This window comes from Acanthaster planci, linkage group LG05 (assembly GCF_054643075.1).
Source record: "Acanthaster planci isolate LZ-2023a linkage group LG05, COTS_SCS, whole genome shotgun sequence".
NCBI classification, from domain to species: Eukaryota; Metazoa; Echinodermata; class Asteroidea; order Valvatida; family Acanthasteridae; genus Acanthaster; species Acanthaster planci.
Genome location: NC_141781.1, coordinates 18,288,959 through 18,312,111, shown reverse-complemented (window position 1 = coordinate 18,312,111; position 23,153 = coordinate 18,288,959). Strand labels below are relative to the sequence as shown.

Here is a 23,153-nt window from a genome sequence, read left to right as displayed (position 1 = left end):
AAAATAGGTTCCTCATGCACTTCAAAAATAAATGGGGGTACGGGAGAATAAAGAATAAGTGTTAATGTGTGGTTTTATTCTGTACAAGTGTACACACACATGCTTGGTTTAATAACATTTTCCTATATTCTGTGCCATCTCGTTTCTCAGAATAAAAATGAACCAAAACTGTTGCCATGGCAACGACATGTGCAAACTCCATTAAAAGTGGTATCTTCAACTAGACAATTTAATTATCTTCAATTTAAAACCAAAGACAAGCTTATTGCAGTATTAATTTAAATGGTAATTGATGTTTAATGAAATTCTACTAGTTTATTTTGCGTTGCTTTGGCACCGGCTCTAGAGCCCATACCCATCACTGGATCAAAACAAGAAGCGGATTTTGAGTCTTAACTACTGGAAAACTATAGGAACAAAATGTCCCTAATGGGGTGGGGACGGGGGGGTCTATCCTGGCCAAGATCAGATATGACATTCATAATGAGAAGGAAAAGATTTTACTTGACAGAAAAAAGTACATGTATTGTAAGTTTGCATGACACATCCACAAGCGCATGGGGAAAAAATCACCTTTTGGATGACCCTTGGTCATTATTGTCATGTAACATGAAAACGTTTTGTCCAACGAAGTGGCAACACTGCCAAATGTCCATGCTGGCGAAGAGGGGAGGGGGATCAAACACAATAAGGTGAAGGGGCGCTTGGGGTGTTGTTGGACACGGCCCACGATGTAAATTAACCTGAACAATTAAGTTAAAACAGTGCATGTTAATATTTGTATGGTTTCAGTACTAGGTAACACATTCGTCAGTTGAAAAGAATGATTTGTTTTTAAACGGCCAAACCTGGATGATGAACGTAAGGCCCATCCTCCAGATGGACGTTTCTCTCAGAATCACGGGATTTACATCCTAAGTGACACTGAGCAGGGCACATGTCACTTTTTTTCAACATTATAAACAAACCATTTCCTGTTTTTATACATGTATATACATGTTCATAGACGGTCAGTTTCGTTTGAAACTAGAGCAGCGCATTCAACTTCCAGCTCAGAACCCAGTTTGTCTCTAAACCAGCTCCGAGAGGCCACTCCTGATCTTTCCACACTTTTCAGTGAAACACACTTTTCGACCACGGTCATCATATCATTATTCGAGCAAAATCCAAGATCACAGGGAATCTCAGTCCCCCTCATGTCTCTGTCATCTGATTTCCACCCTCAGCGACAGATTTGATGTCTCCCGCCTCGGCATCTACATTCGCGCTCACGACCGTCTCCATTGACGGGGCAGGGGGTTTCAGATCTGCACCATGGGGTCTGGAGGCCATCACAGACTCGGGAACCGGTACACCAAGCATATCAGGAAGCATCCAGGGTTTTAACCATCCGACTAGCGGGGTGCTTCCTGGTGAGTAATGAGCCTCCTTGTGGTAGAACAGCAGACCATCTAGCTCAGCCTGGAAACGATAAAAGAGCGATAACAATAATTCATAGAGCCCTAAGACAGTTGAGCCATTTCTATTGGTCAAAACCCGTCAGGTGGCTGGTCTTTACAAGACCGGCTCAGGGGACCAAGCTGATAATTTCCCTTGCCTTCGGCCCTGACCACTACCAGCAGCCAATCTGTTCTGGTCGTATTTATTCCATTATTAAAAGAGCAAATAACAAACAAAGGGGAAAACGTAAAGAAATTTCATTTCTTCTAATCATAAAATTTCGAGCCTCTCATATTCCATTTCTTGAAGGTTTTGGACATCGTGAAGTTGTTACGCACCGTACGTTAGTTTTGAATTGCTTAATTTTCGGCGAATGCACGCGCGCACACAGCAGAAAAGAACAAAATAGTTACTTATTTTTTTGCATGTGATTCAGTTAAAGATGTACAAAAAACCCAACAAAATTACAACTTGGGAAACCTGGTCTAACGACACAGGGACACAAGGACGACGACGCATCGGGCAGAGTTCATGAGTTCGAGTGACGCATTCGAAATAAAAATGGATTTGTAGGCACCAACACATTGTTGACCTTTCAGTTTAGAAACGCTGATCACGTCTCGATTCCCGGGGAAGGGGACCACATTGGCTCTGATAACCAGCCCAGATTGAATGAAGGGGTACCTGAGTGGCTTCTACCATCCGCCGTCCCGTCTCATCACTCTCAGTTATTTGTACGTTACTACATAAACACACAAGATATGTAAATCTTAGTTTCATTACGTTTATCCCGGTTCCCCCATCGGCCATCGGACTTCAGTATCTGTCTTTCATATCGCATTGGGTTTCCAAAGACACGTATCCCTCAAAGCGTATCGAAAGATTTCTTAACGAACTAAGCCTCGAAACTCGTTCTTTATTTGCAAAACCATGCTTTTACTGAAACCTTAACTACATACTGCACTGCTACGAGTCAAAAGTATCGCGGATTATTAACGGCTAACTTTAAACACATACAATATAACCAAACCATACTGTGTAACACAAAGGTTACGAAGAAGACTTGCGGTGCCCAGTGTACTGAAGGAATCTTTTGAGAAGACAAAACATTAGCTGGTTGCAAACTGATACAAAACATTTTCATTACTGAAGCCATATTGACGACAATATCGAACAGTTACCCTAACAATTCACGTATATAATCCACAGTGAAAAAAGAAAGGTTCTGAAGAATGTAATGATTCAACTATGCTGTGCTGTTTCAAGATACAATGTAGCCTTCCCTGTTAATAAGAAGACATTAGACAGAACATTTCACAGGAGCTCTCGTAACCTTTATTCAAAATCCATACACAATATAAAATAAAAGCTGGACTCAGTGGCGTAAATCTGTGCTGGAAATTGGGGGTGAGGTGGGGGATGACTTGTCCGGCCATGGAAATTTGAAAGGCGGGGAGGGGGCCTACAACAGACATATATACTTTATATGGGGGTGATACTCGTGATAAAAACGCTTAAATCGTTTTGCTCATCATTGGGGGGGGGATTCAATAGCCCGCCACCACCTCAAAATGGGGGGGGGGGGTATGTACCCTTATCCCCCTAGGATTTACGCCATGACTTGACTGTTCGTTGTTTTTTCAACTGCTTAAAAATAGCCGAAATGCTGGACAATATACCTTCAACAGCTGGGAGATGTAATGAATAGCAACAATTTCGAATAATCATACCAGAATCTGTAAAAACATGTCATTTCATAGGTTCATTGTAGTTCAGTTAGTTTAGACTAGTGCGTGTACTTGTTATGGTCCAGCATGAAGAGAGAGAGAGAGAGCGCAATGTATTTTCATTATCGGAAGAACGAACATGATGTCTTTACACAATGTGTACAACTGAGCAAAATGACTGTAGCAAAGGAGTTTTAAAGCAAGACCCACATATGATAAGGATGAAGTTGTAAATCGGGAATTGAATAAAAATCAAACATAAAGAACTACACATAAAGCTAATTCGCCCTTTGTTTTTGTGTGTTTTTTGTCTATACTTCCAGAATTACAAATTTTTTTTTTTCAGAAGATACATATCAACCCACTTAAGAAGTACAGAGTATAATGGTGTAGGTGCGTTAATTTCTAAACCTAAGTAGTACCCAAAATCAAACCCCTTCAAAATCCGCTTCCGATCAAGTGAACTCAGCCTGTCAAGATTCCAGTAACAATCTGGAAAAAGAGACGAAAAGGTAAAACAATGCAATTAAAATAGATGAGGATTTATCTCAAACAAAGTATAGTCATATTATTTATGAACACGACAACGCACAATAATTCGAATGACAAAATGACACAAGAATCGATATAAATGGTAAGAAGAAAAAAACTGAAGCTCGCAACGTCGACAAAGATGACTATGAAAATAATGCAAAAACATATGAAAAGGATGGTTTTTAACCTAAAAGGGCTTGGGTAGGATCTAGCCTGGTCCTTGTCAAATTTTCCTGATGACATGAACTCGATCTGCCGTGCTGATCAGTCGAAAGGCCAGTTCATACTTCTGGCGCATGCGAAAGCAAAGCGAAGCGAATTTGACGTCACAAAACTCCAGCGAAATTTCGCTCCAGTTGAAATGTGTTCAATTTTTGCAAAAAGGCAAATATTTGATCTAATGTCACAAATTCGTATTTCATTCACTTTCTTGAAGAAGGAACCCGCCTCAAGTTTTGCAGCCAACAACACTGCCTAACAGCTTCATCGAAACTGGGCCAATCATCTCTGCTCGGAAGAACAGTGGTCGAATAGTTTTGTCTATATGACATGGGCCTGGATACACACATGTACCTAAAACCACTGATGTCGAGAAAAGCGATGTCATAGACACAGACTCACCTGCTAGACACTGCATACTCTGCCTTTTTAAGCAAAGCAGCAACTGCAATAAGGATAACAAATCGTACAGCATCCTGTCGAAAGACACAAAACGAATTGACTGTCACCGTGGCCAAACCGACTGACACACGACAAAGTCGATGAACAATTGGAGTGTACCACACGAACAAAAGGAGGCGGCAACCAATAGATAAAGCTCAACAAACTAACATTCAAGCAAACCTTTGTGCACAAGGAACCATGAAGCGTAACATGAGCATAGCTAAGTTGCTTTTGAATATGAAGATTTGCTTCCAAGCTAAAATGAAAACAAACAAAAATGAGTACACGGCAATTAATGCCACGCTTGAAAGTGCGGAGATAAGCAGACAAATTCTCTTCATGGTCGAAACGAAAGGAGACAACACCCAAGATGCCAAACCATACAGAATGGTGAATCACGTCATACGACGCCACTCCTATGAAAATGCACCCGATCGAGGCTAGTTTAGGTCAGTTCCTGTAAAATTGTTTTAGATACTTCTTGCGACTACACATTCTGAGTCGATAATTTCACTTAGCCAATGGTCAGGGCTTTTCAAACTGAAATTTACGGATTTATTCAATACTATTACCAAAAGAATAATTGATGAAAATGGTGGCACAGAGACAAGTGGCACAAAGTTGCACGACAGCATCATATCATTATGTTTGTGACTATCCTAAACCTCGACGTAGCAGTCTGAAAACGCCAAGGTCAACAAGCTCCAACTCCTTCCACTGTTTGCGCTCCCGTGTTTGTCAGTTCCAACAAAGCCTTTCTGTAATCGTCACTGCTTAGCCACCGAAGAATCTTCGGCGACGCTGTCGGCCATCATTACAACTACAGCGTGAAATGTTGCTGTTTAATTCTTAAAAACACCCAAGACTTCTGCACACTCCGTGCATGTGATACCACTTACCGCGCGCACTGCGTGCAATCCGGTCTTTCAAAGCAAGCCAATCTGAATTGGTGTCGCCATCTGCTTGGCCCACCCCCTTGATGCCCAGCTCTTAAATCAATATTGGAGAAACAGTAAAAATAAAACTTTGTTTTGCTTCATACAGCCATAAATGACCTTAATATAATACACGTCATCCAACGTGATACAAAGAACGCAAAAGAGAGCAACATTCGTCACCGATCAGACAAGAGTGCGACATCGCCAACAGCAAAGCCTCTTTTCTGCACAGCTGGGGGAGCACAAAATCAATACTGAGCCGTATTCTCTGTGTTAAGAGTCTTCCTTTGCTAGGGCAGTACAAAATCAGTGGGTAAACGGACTCTATGCCCTGTAAGAATCACTTTACAATAAGCTCCAATTGTAGATACATTTGTACGCACTTTTAACAGAAAATCCCCAAACTGATGGAATAAGACTAGTGTGACATCATAATAGACAAAATAGCTTTATACGAAAGAGGTCGTCCTTTTTAACGTTATAGGCCTATGGGGGATTTCAACCCCCCCAAAAAATAATATATTCCCAATTCCATTTACCCTCCCTGCCCTCGTTGATCAGTTCAACTCACCACGTTCTTTGGGTACTTCAGAACTCAACACAGTTCCAGCAATGAAAATGACGATGAGAAACAAGTTGAGAGTCACGACCTTCATGATGCCAGACTTAATTCCACTGAAAAAAAAAATGGGGACGATTCAGTTTACAATCGTCTACCAAGGAATATGATTTCATGTAGTCCATACACTGTAAACGAAAGCTGCACAATCCCATCGATGTCATCAAACTTGATCCACGTAATCCTTTGGTACCGGTATCATCAAATTTGTGACCCTAAATATAAATAAATTACATCAGCTCACACAGAACAGGAAATAGTATTAGTTGATTTTGAATTGAATAATGCATTCTCACAAAGCAAAAAGATACATAATGTGCTTACACCGAATATATATTTTATATATTATTTATACATCAATATGCATGTGTGGCTCTATTATTTTATCAGCAACAGCTAAAGGACAAAGAGGATTACATTAGAAGAAATATTCAAACAAGGGATTACCAAATGGCATTTTTATCTTTTATCAGCAGGAGGATCCATATTCAATACTTCAAGGAAATGTCTCGTATGTGGTATTTTAAATCAGCTACTCAGTCGGTATTACCATGAAGCTTTTCACAGGCTTGCCCTTGAGTGGTCAGCCAGGCCCAAACCACTAACATTAGTAACAACACTGGGGACCTTCGTAAACAAACTGATTGCTGTTGTTGGGAATCCTTCAACTGATACCCTCAAGTTTGTCTACAATTTGTCCTGGACCAATTTTGAGATGGCTCCTCATCATGGTTATGGTTTAACGGTTAGCACAGTCCCGATTGTCCAAAGCCCACAGTATTCACGTAAACAGAAGCAAGCCAATCGTCGACGCTGAACAATTATGTTGAACGCTTCGTGCGGAATGGAGCCAACATGGACGCCAAAAGTAATATTGGACATATTGGATCAGTTTCTAGGCCTGTATCTCAAAACTGTAAAGTAATGGTATAATAACTATAGAACAGACGAGTAATACATGAAATGGGAGTTTTCGCTTAATTGCTCACCAGGTCACTACGGCCGATATAACAGGAATGATCTATCGATCACGGAATCCTCGAACTAGAATGACTACTTGAACCTTTGCCGACCGACCAAGCATGCGATATGCGTGCAGTCGATGGATGGGCCGCCTGACGTCAGCTGCCAAGGTAATTAAATCAATGCACAGTACATGTGATTGTCATTCACCATGACCCGTGCTTTGGCAATAGAAATTTCGGTTGACTTATCAGAAATATCAGAATCAACAAAATGACAATTGACGGCACGCTTCAATATTCAATAGACCTCTCTCATTTTTCCCCCTAGTGCGAGTGGTTGGTAATGGCTGACCGTCAGTATAAAGTACTACTACGTGAAGTCCACACCGGCAGCCCTCTTACAAAGGCTATGGGAGAAGGGTATATTTCAATTTTTCGGAGGCAAAACCGGACACCCATGGGTGGGTGCCCCACACAAATACGATAGATCGATAAACACTCGCGAGGAGACAAATATTTTTAGGAAGCTCAAATGTCAGGGACATGTGAGGCCAACGTGAGGGACTTTCATCGAAGTTTAGAGCAGTTCATTTAGTAATGCATGTAGGCCCCTTATGTGTGCTTATCGGGCTGCTGACAGCTTGAAAAGGCGGAGTCGATTCAGTTATTGAACGAATATGACGATCATTCATGCAATAAACAAAATCGCCAGAGGCAGACCAAGGAGTTTTTTACCGGGGGCGGGATTTTTATTCAGTGGGGAGGGGGGGAGTGCCACGATATGTAATTTTTGCCGTTGGTGATGAAGCCATTTAATCTACGTGTATTGTCATTAACCATGCACGCAAAATAAGAACCCTACATGGTTTATACTTTTTAGGAGGTCTTCCACCTTTCGACGTTGTAGGCATCTTTTCAAACAAATTGACAATGAGCGTGGGGAGATTTGACGAATTACGAATTCGACCTCCACCTGCAGACCTTTTTGTTTTGAGAATAAGTTGGCTAAAAAAAATGATCAAAGGAAAACGAAACAGGGAAAAGAGCAGCACATATGCGTGCTGCACAGTTAACTCTACTCTTGACAGTTTATTTCCAAAGAAAGAACTATGAAAAGTTACATGGGTATCACGTATGTTCACGGTGGCTATTTAATTAGTACGCATGCGCGTAAAACTCGCCCAGTTTCGTGTTGTAAATTGTTGACCCTATTTTTTAAACCAAATATAGGAAAGAGAGAGACTGCATGATTGCATAATTAGTGAATATCGCATGCTCATGATCATAGTTATGTTTTGGTGGCATTTTTTCTGATTTATTTCGGTTCACCTTTGAAAAAAAGTGGGATTCAAGACAGAATTTTGATGAGTTTGTCGATTATTCGAAAAAAGTCACTCTAAATTCATACAATTTTCAACTTGAAAATCATTTTTACAATCGGTGGTCTCACAAAATCTTGTAGGGGGAACTGAATGCATTGGAAGGTTCTTGCGTTAGGTAAGTTTCCTTCCAGAGTTTATTTTCGCGCCATTTCTGTGTTTCAGCACTAACGTTAATACGGTACAGTATACTACTCTGTACTCGGTCTTGAATGTGTGTTTTTGCAAGACTGCCTGATATCAAAGCTCACGTCTCAAAACTTCTCGAACATCTCAAAATCTTTGTAGGCCGAGGTCCACATGGAGATTGACATGCGTTCATACAGTAGGCGGTCGATCGCGTGATTTTAGGGGCGGATACATGAGTTTAAGCTGGCGGGGGGGGAGGAAGTTGTTCGTGTGGGGATACCGGTGGAAAAGACATCTAGTCTTTTTCCCCTTAACTGTACATGCAAAAATGACCCCTATCTGGATTATGCATATAAGGGATCTTCCAACCTTCAGACGCAGAACCCTAAAAACATGCAAATGAAAAATTTTCAAAATAAACCAAACACATTAGCAATGTGCAAGGCGATGGGTTGGTTGCCTACCCCTACCCCATTCTGGATCTACACTTTTATCATGGACACAAATCATCAAAGTTTAGCAGTACCAGTGTCAATTTCTGAAAATATCTGCTTATGGAGTGCTATAATTGAGGCACCAATCGTAATAGTTTTTTCATCTCAATGTGCTCACGTTTTAAACATGAATTTATATTGTGAATAAAAAGACCTTCGCTATTTCTTAGGTCTACATCTGAAATTCCTGCAAATGAAGCAAAGCAGGTTACCGTACCAAAAATGCATACGTAAATTTCTAATAACAGGAAAATATTTTAGTTTACTGACAACATGTTTCATTTCGTTTTGCCTTTTCATTGCCTTTGCTTCTTCTGTTCTTGCTTCTCTTCTATGGTCATCAAGTGTTGGCATTGTTGTAACTTGTGCTGCCATTTACATGTAATAAAGTTTGTATATAACACATGACGTTTCACACAGTAAAATGATATTTTACCTTCACAAATGTTGCCTTAAGGAAATCTTGAAGATCCTGACTTTGTCATTTTCGATCCTCAGTAAATCAGTAATAAATTAATGCACATGACCCATGCTCATACATATTTTTCATTTTCTTCTCATAAAGCTCATTTGTGGTAATAAATATAATTCTTGAATGTAGTTTGAATGTTACAACAGTTCAACATCATAAGTTAGTACCAAGATACTTGCTAAGAGTTAAGTTACCCTGTTATACATATTCTGGGGATCTTTGTCTCATTGCATCCTCCTCTTTTGTTTTATGTGCAATTCTCTTGACATCTTATTTAATTAGAATTAATTACAGGGCTAGTCTGCAGCCAGTGCCTCTTCAGAACAGCTTGAAAGGATGGCTAGGTCCCCCTTCACCCCTATGATGTCTCTCCTGATGGTGTTGAAACATGCATGGACAGACTCCCCACCCTAGCCTGCTCAACACAGAATCCTAAACCCACCCTCCAACGTGTGATGCAGGGTATGACATGTTCTTCTCGTATGTGCATCTTTGGAGTTACTGTTTCGTTTGGGAAATTGTCCCGAAAGAACTTGAAGTAGGCTGCATTGCATCTTTCTGAAATGGAATAAACACCAGTCATGAAAAAGGTCTTGTAATTTCCAAGGTCATTAATAGAATTGTGAGCAGAGTGAATACAAATGCTCCTTGAGAAATTCCTTTTTCCTAAATTACCCACATCTTGTATGTCTTTGTCATCCATATGTCTGGCAGAGGAGTATATCTCATGGCATCTTCCAAAGAGGGTGAAAATCTGCCTGTACCTCTCAGCCACATTCTCAGCATCACACAGTAGCACTCTCATTAAGGGCTTCAGTCAGCATCTCAATCATGGGATGGCACTCATCAGATGCTGCAGCTTTGGTAGCAATGCATCCATACTTGATTTCCATCTTTGTGTATGTTTCCAACAAGTACACATAGCTTTTATTTGCCTCCGGAGTCTTCATGGAATTGGCAGGATGTCATTGAGGCACAGTAGAGCTTAATGCCTAACTCATGGCATGCAGTCTCAATGCTCACAAAGTGCTTGAGAAAGATCCCAAGACTCAGATGAAGACCAAGTGGGCATACCTATGGGTGACACAATTTATCATTAGTGTTGCTGTGATTTTCCTTTAGGCCCCTTCAACCTCTCTTTCGAGCCTTTTACAGGTCTTTTATTAAACCACCACATTAAAAGGGTGAACATTTTTCAGCACTGAAGTTTACCTGTTTACCTCACTGAGCAGTATTGGCTGTATCGGGGATCTTATGATGTTGTTGACCATCTTGGCATGCTCAGATATACTTCCATCACTATGAAAGTTACATAGGTCATCCTCCATGGACTTAAGAGTTCTGAGCAGTGCAGTTGGTCATTGTGCCTTGGGTAGATGCATCTCATGTTTTGAGGCAGTATAGTACAGACAGCAGTATCTACCTGAGTAGGGTAATGTTAAAGTTGAAGTTGAATGTACTCTGAACCTGTGAGCCTGCGGGAGCATTTTTGAAAAGTCTTGCAACCAAGACACACAATAGCAGGTGAGGTGACAGGAATCTGAGTGGAACTTGTGTAACTAATTGTAATAGTATATGAAACTGTCTGTGACCCTAGTTCAGTGATTCCATATACACAAAAAGTCACGTAAACAGACTTCAAGGAAGACTGGGTGACAAGGAATATGGGAACCCCCCATGACCTTTAGTATGTTTGGAAGAATCTACATGATGCTTAAACTCACCTGATGGTCCACTAGTACCATACAGCTTGTAAAGGTACTCCCCCAAAAGGAATACTTTGAAGTGGAAATTTCTGAGAAAACATGAATCATAGAAATTATTTGTAAAGTCAATTTTAACCTGTGTGTTGTGTTTCTGATAACTAACAATCCCCACTCTTTTCAAATTCAATATTTTACTTTCAATAAAAATGATAACCTTTACCTCCACGATGATTGCATCAGTTCAGCAATATCAGATTGGGGACGCTGCAGGCCCAACTTCAAGTTGTGCATGCTGTCACCTGCCTTGAAGGCACAAACATCCATGGTGTTCTTTGGTGCATTGGGGCTATCAACATTGGCAATCTGAAACATCTGCTTAAAGGTGATATCACCCTTGTCCCCTCCTACCTTCACCCAGATCTGGTTCTGTGCCAAGTTAACATGCCTGCCCTGCAAGGACAACACATATTCCTTTAATCTAAGAATATGTCCTTGATGATAGAATAAAAATGAGCCCATTTTACACTCAAAGTGGTTCTTACATATCAAATTCTTCCAGTTGCTTGATGACCTTGGCCAGCAGTGATTGTACTTGGATACATGGAGCCAGCCGGATCATCATGCCGCCATTCTTCTCATCAGAGAACTCCATTGGAAGTGTTTCAGCGAGGATATTGTCTCCCACAATGAGGTCATGCTGCTGTCGTAGTGATTTCTCACTTTTAGTAAGAACTCTGTATTCTTTTAACCACCTTAAAGAGAATGTAAAACATATTTGTCAGAAATAGCAACAAGTACATTAAATATAAGACTTAAAGGTTTTCATGGTGAAAGAAACTAGATCTATAGTAAAGATTGCGGTAACACCATGTATTTATCTCTTCTTTGAGTATGTGTGGTTCTGAGAAGAACCGGGGAATAACTCGACGTTTCGAACAGTGTACTCTGTCCGTCTTCAGTCCTGAAGACGGACAGAGTACACTGTTCGAAACGTCGAGTTATTCCCCGGTTCTTCTCAGAACCACACATACTCAAAGAAGAGATAAATACATGGTGTTACCGCAATCTTTACTATAGAAGTACATTAAACTTCACAATACCGCAAAAAATTGGTGTTGAATTTAACGACTGATTGTGTGCCATACAAACCTCTTCAATTCACTATTCCTTTCCAGCTGATTCCCATATTACCTGTCAGTGCCAACAGGTCCGAGTCTGCTGCTGCTATTTTGATGTAACTCTTCTCTAGGCTGGATTTCAGCTTAACAGACTGGGCTTGCTTAGTACTAGTCTCACCACTGATAGGCCTGTTAATGCTACTTACAAGTGTAGTACGTCGTCTTTTGGTTTGTAAGGACATGCTGGTAGACACACGTCTTTTGGGTGCACATTCTCTGTGAAGACTGTGTTGCCCAAAACATGCAGGTGGATTTCAGAAATATTGAACTTTGAAAACTGTGGTATGTGTATTTGCTTTCCGGGATCATTATTTCAGAAACATAAAACTGTACAAAAAATCAAAGACCATGTGCAGTGTGTGAGCATGGCCCCTTTTGCAATAAATCAGCTTCTTAGCTTGCGGGCTTTCTGATGCTAGGAAATGTGTGGATGCTTTACCCACTGCAGTTCTTACCTAAGCTGGACGTGTTTTGTTGATAATAACTTTCTTTAAAGGATTCTTTTTGTAAGTAATAAATTTGTGTACATTTCTAAGAACTCAATGCATGTATAAAATTCAGATTGTCAAACATAAATGCTGAGATTTGCTCATGTATCCCATTTAAGTCAGTTAGTATTATTTGCTGGGTGCCATCATGTTTGTTTAAAGCTTACATATCAGGACAATTGGAGAATCTTGATTGATTGATTTAAACATATTCCTGCATTTAAAGAGGCTTTAAAGACACATTTTAGTCACTTTTATGTAAATTTCTCAGCTTGGGAGAGACCTTAGTATAACACGATCACAATTTCTGAATTTTCTTTACTTGTTTCCTTTTTTAACTTGTTTCTAAGAATTTCATGGATGCTATATTAAAGGATTTTGACTTACCTGTTTACCTGTTCTGAATGTTGCAGATGCACCAACTTGGGGGTCTTGAAGTTTTCTTTTCAACACCTGTAAGGCGATCTGTTCCTCAGATGAAAATTGGCAGATGTATTTGGGGGTGTCTTTTTATTGTACATTTGTTGCAACTTGACCGAAGCAAACTCCATTGTCTGTTGGAAGTACTGCAACACTACTGAGATTAATTTGAACTGTAGAGGTTTTTGACAAATCATATTTTCCTGTTCATTCTGTTGTGTGAATTGCCTCATCCATTCATGGCAGTAAACATGGCAACAGGGGGTCTGTACAGGGGAGGATAGAAACCTCTTACAGACATTTATACACCTCGCATATTGGTGTAAAGCTGTTGCTCATTGAGGGGTTCTTTTCTGTCTTTTCCCCTTATCATTTGCCTTTGCTGGTCTCCCTGGATTGCTCGTTCGGCACATGTTCTGCAAAACTTACATTCTTCTGAGTGTTCTTCCCACAGGATAGAAACCCCCTTCCCCCTTCCGGTGAGGAACTTTTCTGTAGCACGAACCACAGAGATTTGGAGGGTGGATTCGGGCACATCCGTGCCGAAAACCTCCAGAACTTGCTTGGAATAGGTACATGTAGCAACGTTTTTTGCTGCTTTATTAGTGAGTATGCGCAGTTGTAAACAACTAAATGTCCGTTGCAGCAATGGGACGTAAATATACATGTACATGGTACATGTATGTACATGAACGTGGGGGCATCTAAGGATGACCCAATCTGTGTTTCAGTGAGCCTTTACGCCTTGCGTTGGGAGAACATACAGTATGTTGTACTGGTCAACGAATATGTGGACAGTGCAACCTGTACATTCCAACTTATACAATCATGATTCTCATCAAATAATACAAATCTAAGTTTCAACGCCAGACAAGATACACGCAAACAGAAAATGTGGAAAACCTTTCAGTATTGCAACATTAACTAGTAAAATTTTGAATTTTTAAAAACTGTTCCAAAAACATTTTTTTCAGCATAATTTTTGAAGTTTATGAATGTAGTCGCAGACTTAGGTAATTGACGGGCTTGAAACTGTTTTTATTTGTAGGGAAATATGTACCAGGCAAGATGTTCACTTTTCCCAGCCGCCCTCGCATGACATACATGTACATGTACGTACATGTCATTTATTGCATTCTCATAGTCAAAATAAGACGAACAACCAGATCAGCCCAGGTCATCTCTCTGCTGATAAACCACACACATGCCTAAGTCGGAAACCCTCTTTCGGCAGAAGCCTTACCCCATATGTACTGCATTTTTACTGCACGGTACGACTGACAATTCAGCACCCAGCTTTCACTAAAGTTATTTTCTACCGGTATATTGTATGCGTAAAGAATACTTCCATCCAGTCAAGATATACAGTATATACAGAAAGATATATCGAGACCCACATTTTCGGCGGGAGTGCAAAAACTGAGAGGTGAGGCTACATTTTGTTTTTTGGATCCCATTCGGGGGATGGCATCATCCCCTTGCCCCCCCCTCCGCCCTTTTAGTTTTGGAAAGTGTTATCAATTCCATATTTCATTGGGACACTATAAGGCAGGAGGTTTGCAATCTTTTCACAGAAATGAATTGTGGTTAATGACTGATATGCCAGGAAGAAAGTTTCACTAATAGGTTTCTTCTTGAAATTTCCCAATTTCCACGGAGAAGAGGAAAAAGAAATATCTGAAAAACAGGTATGTCCAATTTTGTCATCTGTTGAAATTTGAAAAAGGGGTTTACCATTGCCAGTTGTTACATGTAAGTGCTTGTACTTTCTATTAGTGAAGATATTGTATGCTGCGCGGGAGATTGATCAAACAAATGGAACAAACAAAGATCAAATTAAACTGGAACTTGATGATGTAAAATCGGACAGATGACACACACAGTACACATATAAAATATAGATACACGTGTATGAACAGATGTGTACATTTATGAAAGCTGGTAAGTTCAATGCCACGTTGTGTCGACGATGTTCTACCATCTCCCAAGTCCCAATCCCAAAAAGAGAGACACTTCTAGTTCTGTTACTCAGCACAGGATAAACCACACTGCACTGCACTGATGCAGGCTTGTCATGGAGTCATATTGGGTCAGCAAAGCCTTATGGTCATTTTTGAAGGTAGTTTTTGGGGGAGGGGGATTTATTGGTATGTGAACATGAGGGACGTGCCTACATGTAAGCATGGGTGCACTACAGAAAATGAGATTTCATTTGAATTACTTGTTTGGCAATAAATAACATGGATTTGTCTTCCATGGGCTGAAGTGCACCATTGTTTACCGGCAAAGACAAGACAGCTTGTTGGGATGTCCAACCAGGCACACACACACAAGTGTGTATTTGCCTGCAACTGGGGAACCCGTATTGTTCCTCTTTTGTTTGTACTTGTCCTCTATTGTTCAGGGTCCCCAACTGAATGCAGAAACAAACTCATGCACCCAGCACACATACAGCGACCGTCAATTCAAACAGATATTGGATGTATGGACTAAGTACATGTACATGTACGTCCCACACTGAATGTACCTAAACCTGAGCACGTACACAGTAAATAGCCTGATATGGAAGCTGCCAACTGAAGGCTTCATTCTTTCCTCTACCAATGCATTCATAGTTTGGATACAGCCAACTCTCCTCAGTGTGCACACAAGCTTAGGGACCTCGAGCAGATGCCTGTGCAATGTATGTACATGTATACTGATCACAAGCTGCATTCATTGGCAAAATAGAAATGACAAATCATGAAGGTCTTACTTCAAATGGTGCTGGTTTCGCCATGGCATCCTTTATTGCACTTTGGTTACAAGGGTAGCTTGGCAAGGCCAAAAATCTGTACTGTTTGTGGAAAAGACAAACAAAGTAAAGGATAAGATTGCATCTGTATGGTGGGTCTACAGAGCCCAAGACCGACTTACCAAGTCTGTCAACCCTTTGGTTCTATGACATGTAGGAGTGATAAAGTTCATGAAACATGTATACTACATTCTGTAATGTCAGAGACCGCCATTCGCAGAGTGGAGGCAACTTTTTGCTTATTATTAAATCAAAGAAAGTACATACATAGGGTTTGCTTTTAAGTATACTCACTTGACTAACCACATGGTTGGGGACCCAACGCAAATTGCTATTCAAACATCTGAATCCAAAGCTGAAGCAATTGCCACTGTATAATTCCAGTACCCAGTGCTGGACACAATGTCAAGTTTAACTCAGGAAAATACAATAACCCAGAAGTTAGTTTGATCTGTTCTTTATTTAACAATGCTTTTTACATGTACAGTGTACATGTAAGTTCATTTTTCAACGGAAAGGCTGTCTCAGAATTGTAAAGGTGAAAAAGGTTTCTGATGACAGACAAAAACCACAAATTTCCCCACCCCCCATAAACCACAAACAAAATTATGCCCCCCCAAAAGAAGGTCAGGCCAGGCCAAGCCAAGTCGTTTCCAGGTGCTTAACTCAACTATGGTATCAAGCAGACGGGTACACTGTCTTAGTTAGTATAGTTTTTGTGGTTTAATTCAAGATAAAAACAAAACTGAAAATGCTCACCGGGTTGGTGCTTGTTTGCACAGCAAGTTCTGGAACCTCTGCAAGTTTGGTCTGGAGCCAGTAGAACCGGAATTCCGTGTCACTGTCGTACACAGGATGTCCTCTCCAACACATGATGTCCAGGACATAGAACGTCCGAGTGGCTTCTTGGAAGATGCAGTCTAGGAGGCTATAGTCTGCAATCAATTGAAAGACAAAAAAGGATCCAATTGATGTCTCTCTAAGGGTCTGCTCTTCTGACATCACAGCCATATTTTTCCTGCAAGTGGATGTTAAAACTATGGCTGGCCATCAGTACAAAAGTAAAGGAAGAAATCACAAAGTGTTCAAAATCCCATGGAGCTATCATAACACGAGATCATAATACACGTACTACTAAATACCAAATGAAAATACAACAAGACGGTTGAAGGCAACCGTTTTGAATGAATCGAGGTAAATCGAAACCGAAAGGTAATTTTTCTGCAAACACTGGCTGCCCATACAAGTTGTTAGCAAAATGAAAGAGGGTCTAATGGCTCAGAACATATGAGATATTTTTTCTCTGTGTCATTCACCCTGAAAAAATGAGCATTGCAGATTTCTATGTAAAATTTCTATATAAAATGTAAAGAACAAAACTGAAAACAACGGCTAGCAATGCCTCAAACATACTTATACCATTACACCATTACAGTTCTAGGCTAACGGAATGACATTTTGACATACACGTACATACATGTATACCGGTACCTTTATTTGGTATTATTCCCTTACCAATAATAAATACACGTAATTAGCAAATAAAAACATTTTTGGAAAAAAAACATTCCAATGGAATTAAAAGTTGGTGTTAGAGGTAGTAGGTCAGTGGCGGTTTTGCCTTTGACCGGTTTTGATGTTTGTTAAAATGCCAATTCGGTGACCATGGAATAATTAGTCAAATAAAAGCACTTTTATCAGACAGTTAAGAAGGTCTTGCCTTCAGCACACACATTTTGGAAGTACTGGTCATAATTTATTTCCAATCCCAATGACAAAGCTGTTTAATCTGAAAAAATGGCCAAAGTGGTACTTTGCTTGCTTACCTGTGTTGTTATGTTTGTGTTTTCTACAACCTCCAGGCAGCATGGATGGAAACACTGACAGTCGGTACCCACTCTTACTGTAGCTTGAAGTCTTACCCTAATTTATAAAAAAACCAGCTTATCAACACGGATGTTTGTATGCTATTAATTATTGATTTCCCGACAATCAGGGATTCTGAACTTCTTCATTGTGTCTGCAACGTGCCTTTCTCAGTTTGCAAGGTAAAGAAAGACCTGAATGTGCACTACCTTTTAAAATGTACTGCAAAGAAAGTTCAGCTTTTATGTTGCTTTTTGATTTGTTTGATGAGTTTTATGTTTCTTAATAGATATTGTTGTCTTTTGAGATACAGGTTTTCAGGGCTGTGGGTTTTGTAAATTAAATGTTGTACACTATTATCTATTTTTACTTTTTACAATTTAAGCAGTGATTCTGCTCAGCATGTGAACAGAAACAATGAAAAATAGCAGGTTGAAAGTTAACCATCAAGTTGAAATTGAAGGAAAGTCAAAGTCACCAACAAGTGAAAGTTCCCAAATGGCCTTAGTACCCTTTCAGTTGGCCTTGGTGTCCTTTGGTTTTTGGGAGCCTTTGAGGCCAAGTAGCCTTGACCCTCTGAAGGTTAAGGTTGAAGCCTGGATATACTCACTTTTTGGATGTTAGTTTTGTTAACTGCTTCTTTTGATTGGGACTTTTTGGCTTTAAGGGATTTGGTTTGTAAGTTTGTGGCATTTTGAGAATAGGGCTTTAGGCTGTTTATTTTTGTGTTTTATTAGTAGCATGGTTACAATTTGGTATACCAACCTTTGCAGCAACAATCAGATTTCTTTTTCCTTCTGGACAAAGCACCATCAGCCAATCTGAGGCTAGACTGGTTGGAACATCCACTAACCACTCAGATAACATCAGCTGCAAAACACATTGGGGTAAAGTACATTTAAAAACACATTGTCTTGTTACAAATCCAACTAAAAAGTAACTGAACATTTGTATTAAGAAAGCTTCCTTGGTACAATATTACCAAGCTAGTGTACCTTTTCCAGGGATCTTAAATGCAGAAGACACTAAGAATACAAAGGTGCCTTCTTTGTTTCCTTGAGTTTCCTAGTTCATTTTTAAATCACAACACATTTTCACAATACACATACTTATTGCTGGTCCATGCTCTGTTTCTCATAAATTTTTTCTTTCCAACCAAGGTTGGCATGCCTCGACAGTGTCGTGGACAATGTTGGGGCAATGGATGAAGTTAAGATAACAGTCCTACAACAGGCAGACTGGAGAATGGCAGTATGTGTGCCCTTGTGGGCAAAAGCTGCTTCGAAGGGAGGCAGAATGTACATGTAGATGTCAGGCGCAGTCGGTCGATCTGCACGATTTCTCGATCTTTGCATAATCTGTCGATCCCACTCCATGATTTTCATAGGATTCTGCTATCAGCCAATTGCCTTTCCCTTGTTCTTCTTGGTTGTGGAATTGTTTCAGATAAAGGCAAGTTAAGTTGGAGTTTTCATACAGGATCAGCTGATCCCGCTTTTCGACCAATCGCACCCAACAGTAATAATATAAATCAAATACCAGTACCTGATTTCTGTAATATCGTGGTTTTCTCTTCTTGCGCAAGACTGAGCTGCCACTGTCCATGTCTTCTTCATCTTCATCTTGCTCCTCATAATTGCTCCAATTCTCTTCTGCCAGGCAGCGGGCTTTGTTGACATAGTCTAACCGGTCTCTGTATAAGGTGAAGGGTTGGTCCATCGCTTAAAAGTCAAAGCCATATTTCTGGTGATGTACGGAACATCACAGCATGTAATCTTCCTCACACTAACAAAATACACTTGGAGGTCGGCTTTTATTGCATGTTTCGAATCTTCTGACGGTGGAATCTTGTTTTTATCGCACAACCACTGTACATGTACATGAATCTTAGCAGTATGAGCAGCGTGACTGGACTGATACCAGCAGGTCGCAGGACATGTGCTGCACTAGCTGTGCGGCAAAACAATCTTTTTCAGGGGTGAAAATGGTTGAATCAACATGTGGGGCTACACGTACATGTAGTACTCCCGGAAGTGTGGATTTGTCATCGACGAACCCCACAGTATGGAGCTAGCTCAGCTATTGGCCTGCTGCATATGCACTATGCGATACGCATAAAATGTACATGTGCCAGTATGGTACGGTGCGACCGTTGTTGCCGTCGGGTAGAGAATGAGACATTGTTGAGTAAACACTATTATTTTTCAAAAAATGGCTGGTCGCATGATCTTATCTACGGTGTATAGGGCTGTGCTAAATACTGAATATCTGATTATTCGATCAATTATTGCATATTCGAATATTATTTTGCAAATTTGAATGCAAAATTAGCAAAAATGAAGGAAGAGTTTTCTTGTTTTAAACGAGAAAAATCACACAATGGAGGCTCGTTTCTAGCAGATTGAAATGACAAGCTACAGAATAATACATCCTAGGATTCAAAAAGTAAATTCATTAAAAAATTTAAAATAGAAACTTTCACTGGGGCAAGAGGTATTGTTCTTCTCTTCAATCTTGCTTAATCGTGGATGAAGACAGTCCTAGAAGAGAGAGGCTGTTATAGTGATTATAATGTACAACTGAGTGCATTTTTGCAACTGATTCAGTAAATGGTTAGTAGGTGCGACTAAATATCTGAACTTCCATCATATTGAAGGTCACACAGTCGAATAGCATGAATAGTGAATTATTCAAATTGACTCAGCACTATGATCTGAAATTTGATTGGAAAGTGGAATTGCATTTCTACTATTTAGCCTACAGGTACATGTACTTACTCAGACATGTCAGACCTCAAAAAGGGCAAAGATATTGGAGAGAAAGAGTTACATATATACATGTGTAGCTACATGTACATTCATGGACCCAGGCATTAGTGCCACTGATATGCTATTTTAAAAAATATTTGTGACCATTATTTTTGACCTTAATCAATAGCAAAGGGGTACTAGTATGAAGAATGAAAATGTAATTTGCAGAATCTACGGACCCCCTTTAAATACTTCGAATCTGCGTTAAAAATATTTGCCAAAAATATTCATTTGACCCACAAAATGACATGGTAACATTAACAGATATCCCAATTCAGACAAATATGACTGAGTATCCTTATACATGTATGTACACACTGTACATGTACATGTGGGCACTTTGGTTTTATTTTTTCGTCTTACCTGTTGTTCATGTTTGATTAGATTTGCAAGAAAACTGAAACATGTGGTGGTTATTATTACTACACCGTACCTACATGTACATTATCATTATCCACCCTTACGGGTGGGGGATGCTGAGAGCCCCCCCCCAGGAGGGGATTTAAATTAGGACGTACACGTACTTGGTTGGTTTACATTTTCAGGTTACTGTTATGTCCATGTTACATAGTTTGGTGCACTTTATCAGATGCAGCTAGCAGAATACACAAAAAAGAAATTTTCACACACATTTTGTCAGTGTTATTAGTTTATTTTAGATTTGATTACAAAGATTAAATATTAGCCTTTTACATACTGGCACATGATTATTATCAGAATATAACTACAGAGAAAAATATAATGAAATAAAAATAGAGACTTAACTTCCTGCAGTTATCTTGGGAACTAAGCCTACATGTACATGTACTTGCATAGAGCAAACCCAAATTTGTTTACCATTTCCTATTGATAAATGTTAGTGTTCCAAGAACATGTTGTTGATCAAAGAAATTAATTTCAAAAGAGTGTTGGTACTAAAAATGGTATAATGGTTCAAACAAACACCCACAAAATACAGCAATGGCATTCATGTACCCCATAAAATATAGCATACATGTATCTTAGCATACGTAATGAAATTGCTCGAATATGTGGTGAATTTTCATCACTGATTCATGTACATGTATGTGTTTGAAATCCACAAACATCCACAACCTATATTGTCAAAATCACCATTTTATACAACATTTTGACAGAATGCATATTCCAGTATACGTCTTATTATTACCTTTCATATTTGTGTGATGACAACCTAAGTGCATGGGGTTGAACGATGACCATACAATGCAATACACATTATGTAGGCTATGTTGGCATTGCACGATAACACTGCTCAAAAATCACAAACTTTGCCAACACTTGGGCCAAAAAAACACACTTCACATTGTCTGATTCCAGTCAAATTTCATCACAAAGTACTTGTAGGTAAGATATTTTTCTATCGAAATGCATACCTTTTATTCCAGGATGATAATCTTGTACATGATTAGTGAGACGTTGAATGTAAGCCCAAAGTTAAGACGGAGCAGACGATCCCTAGAAGTTAGGACCTCCATTTTTTTTTGGAAGGATGGTACCAAGTGACTAGAATACGTCATTTTGATGACCTACTGGGGAATACCTCTTTATAACCCACAGAAATATGTCATTGCAGGGACAGCTTTCCATGTTCCTGCAAAAGCCCATGCATGTACGGTAGCGACATTCCGACCACAACAAGCACGTGGATTGTAACATCCCTAAGTAATGCATGACAATGTTTCAGCCTTCAGTTCAGGACCAGATACTGGATTTAATAATATTGGCATGTTGTCATGGTTACATACCCTAAAACTACAAGGGTAAATATGGTGTGAGCTGGCAGAATAAAAATTCCCAAACTTTAAAAGTAAGCATTGCCTCTGTCCTTACCTTTTTTGGGATTCCAATTTAATACGTCGCCGGTCGTCTTGGCTGCTCTTGTCGCCTCTTTGCTTAAACTGCGACAATCTTGGGTGTGGTGTGGCAGTATCGTTTACACGCATCCCAACACATAACGATCCTGCGAAGGCTTCTTCCAGTTGATCCATTAGGCCAAAGATATGTTTTCGTCACTTGAATGGGTTTAATTCTGGCTAAATCACAATGCATGTACATGTACATGATGTACCGTCATGGGTGCAGCCATCTTGAAAAACGCAAAGGCTTGTGGTTAAGTTTTTTTAAAACTCGTAGCCGTGTGTTAACGTTACGATACGCCTAATTCAAAACGCAGTTTCATTAATCCTAGGTATCCTTTCTTTCAGCTGTGTTTTCTCAGAAAAACGTAAAATTTTCTAAGGTGAGGTAAAAACTTGGGTAAATCTCATGGGTATGAACCGAATGTGTATGACAATAACTCATTTTATACACAAAACTGATTAGAAGCCGAAGTTTAGGCATACAGCAGCCGTACGGCATTAGAATTAGAAGCGAACATGGGGCTATAGCACAATGAAGCGTGCTTGGGACCGGGAAGAGATAAGACATACAGGGGACAAGACTACCGATCATGTGACTGGATCATGTGACGGACGGCGAAAGCGCAGGTTGTAATAAGTGTGGTCAGGTGA

At 39.9% G+C, this 23,153-nt stretch overlaps 1 protein-coding gene and 2 long non-coding RNA genes across 4 annotated transcripts in view; 2 read left to right on the top strand and 1 right to left on the bottom strand.

The window, feature by feature from the left end:
• The window catches only part of LOC147799156 (uncharacterized), a 13,559-nt gene extending 12,200 nt beyond the window's left edge, over positions 1–1,359 (top strand). Inside the window, exon 3 of the long non-coding RNA XR_015425506.1 lies at positions 1,227–1,359. This is a non-coding gene — a long non-coding RNA (uncharacterized LOC147799156). The remainder of the gene's footprint in view (positions 1–1,226) is intronic.
• snupn (snurportin 1) lies at positions 56–23,012 on the bottom strand. 2 transcript variants are annotated; one of them, XR_015425501.1, is made up of 10 exons: positions 22,474–23,012; positions 19,358–19,505; positions 18,578–18,682; positions 17,773–17,869; positions 16,706–16,881; positions 15,908–15,988; positions 5,874–5,977; positions 5,264–5,353; positions 4,323–4,396; positions 2,324–3,659 (listed from the first exon to the last, which is right to left on the bottom strand). XR_015425501.1 is itself a non-coding variant. In XM_022252432.2 (7 exons), the coding sequence occupies exons 1-7, from the start codon at positions 22,629–22,631 to the stop codon at positions 1,195–1,197; spliced, it is 1,032 nt and encodes a 343-aa protein (XP_022108124.2). In that variant the 5' UTR covers positions 22,632–23,012; the 3' UTR covers positions 56–1,194. The 2 variants fall into 2 exon arrangements, 1 of the variants encoding a protein (XP_022108124.2); XM_022252432.2 differs by lacking the exons at positions 2,324–3,659; positions 4,323–4,396; positions 5,264–5,353; positions 5,874–5,977 and adding an exon at positions 56–1,461.
• On the top strand, positions 6,922–7,403 carry LOC147799155 (uncharacterized). Its single transcript, XR_015425507.1, has 2 exons — positions 6,922–7,054; positions 7,215–7,403. It is a non-coding gene; the product is annotated as an uncharacterized LOC147799155 (long non-coding RNA).
• Positions 23,013–23,153: the final 141 nt, after the last annotated feature.

What these genes read in the sequence shown, in the direction of transcription:
- snupn (XM_022252432.2), bottom strand. Translation starts at nt 22,631, where the DNA reads ATGGATCAACTGGAAGAAGCCTTCGCAGGATCGTTATGTGTTGGGATG. An exon ending in TGCAAACAAGCACCAACCCG is followed by an intron (nt 15,989 to 16,705) that starts GTGAGCATTTTC and finishes TTCCACAAACAG; the next exon opens with TACAGATTTTTGGCCTTGCC. An exon ending in CGAAACCAGCACCATTTGAA is followed by an intron (nt 1,462 to 15,907) that starts GTAAGACCTTCA and finishes TATCGTTTCCAG; the next exon opens with GCTGAGCTAGATGGTCTGCT.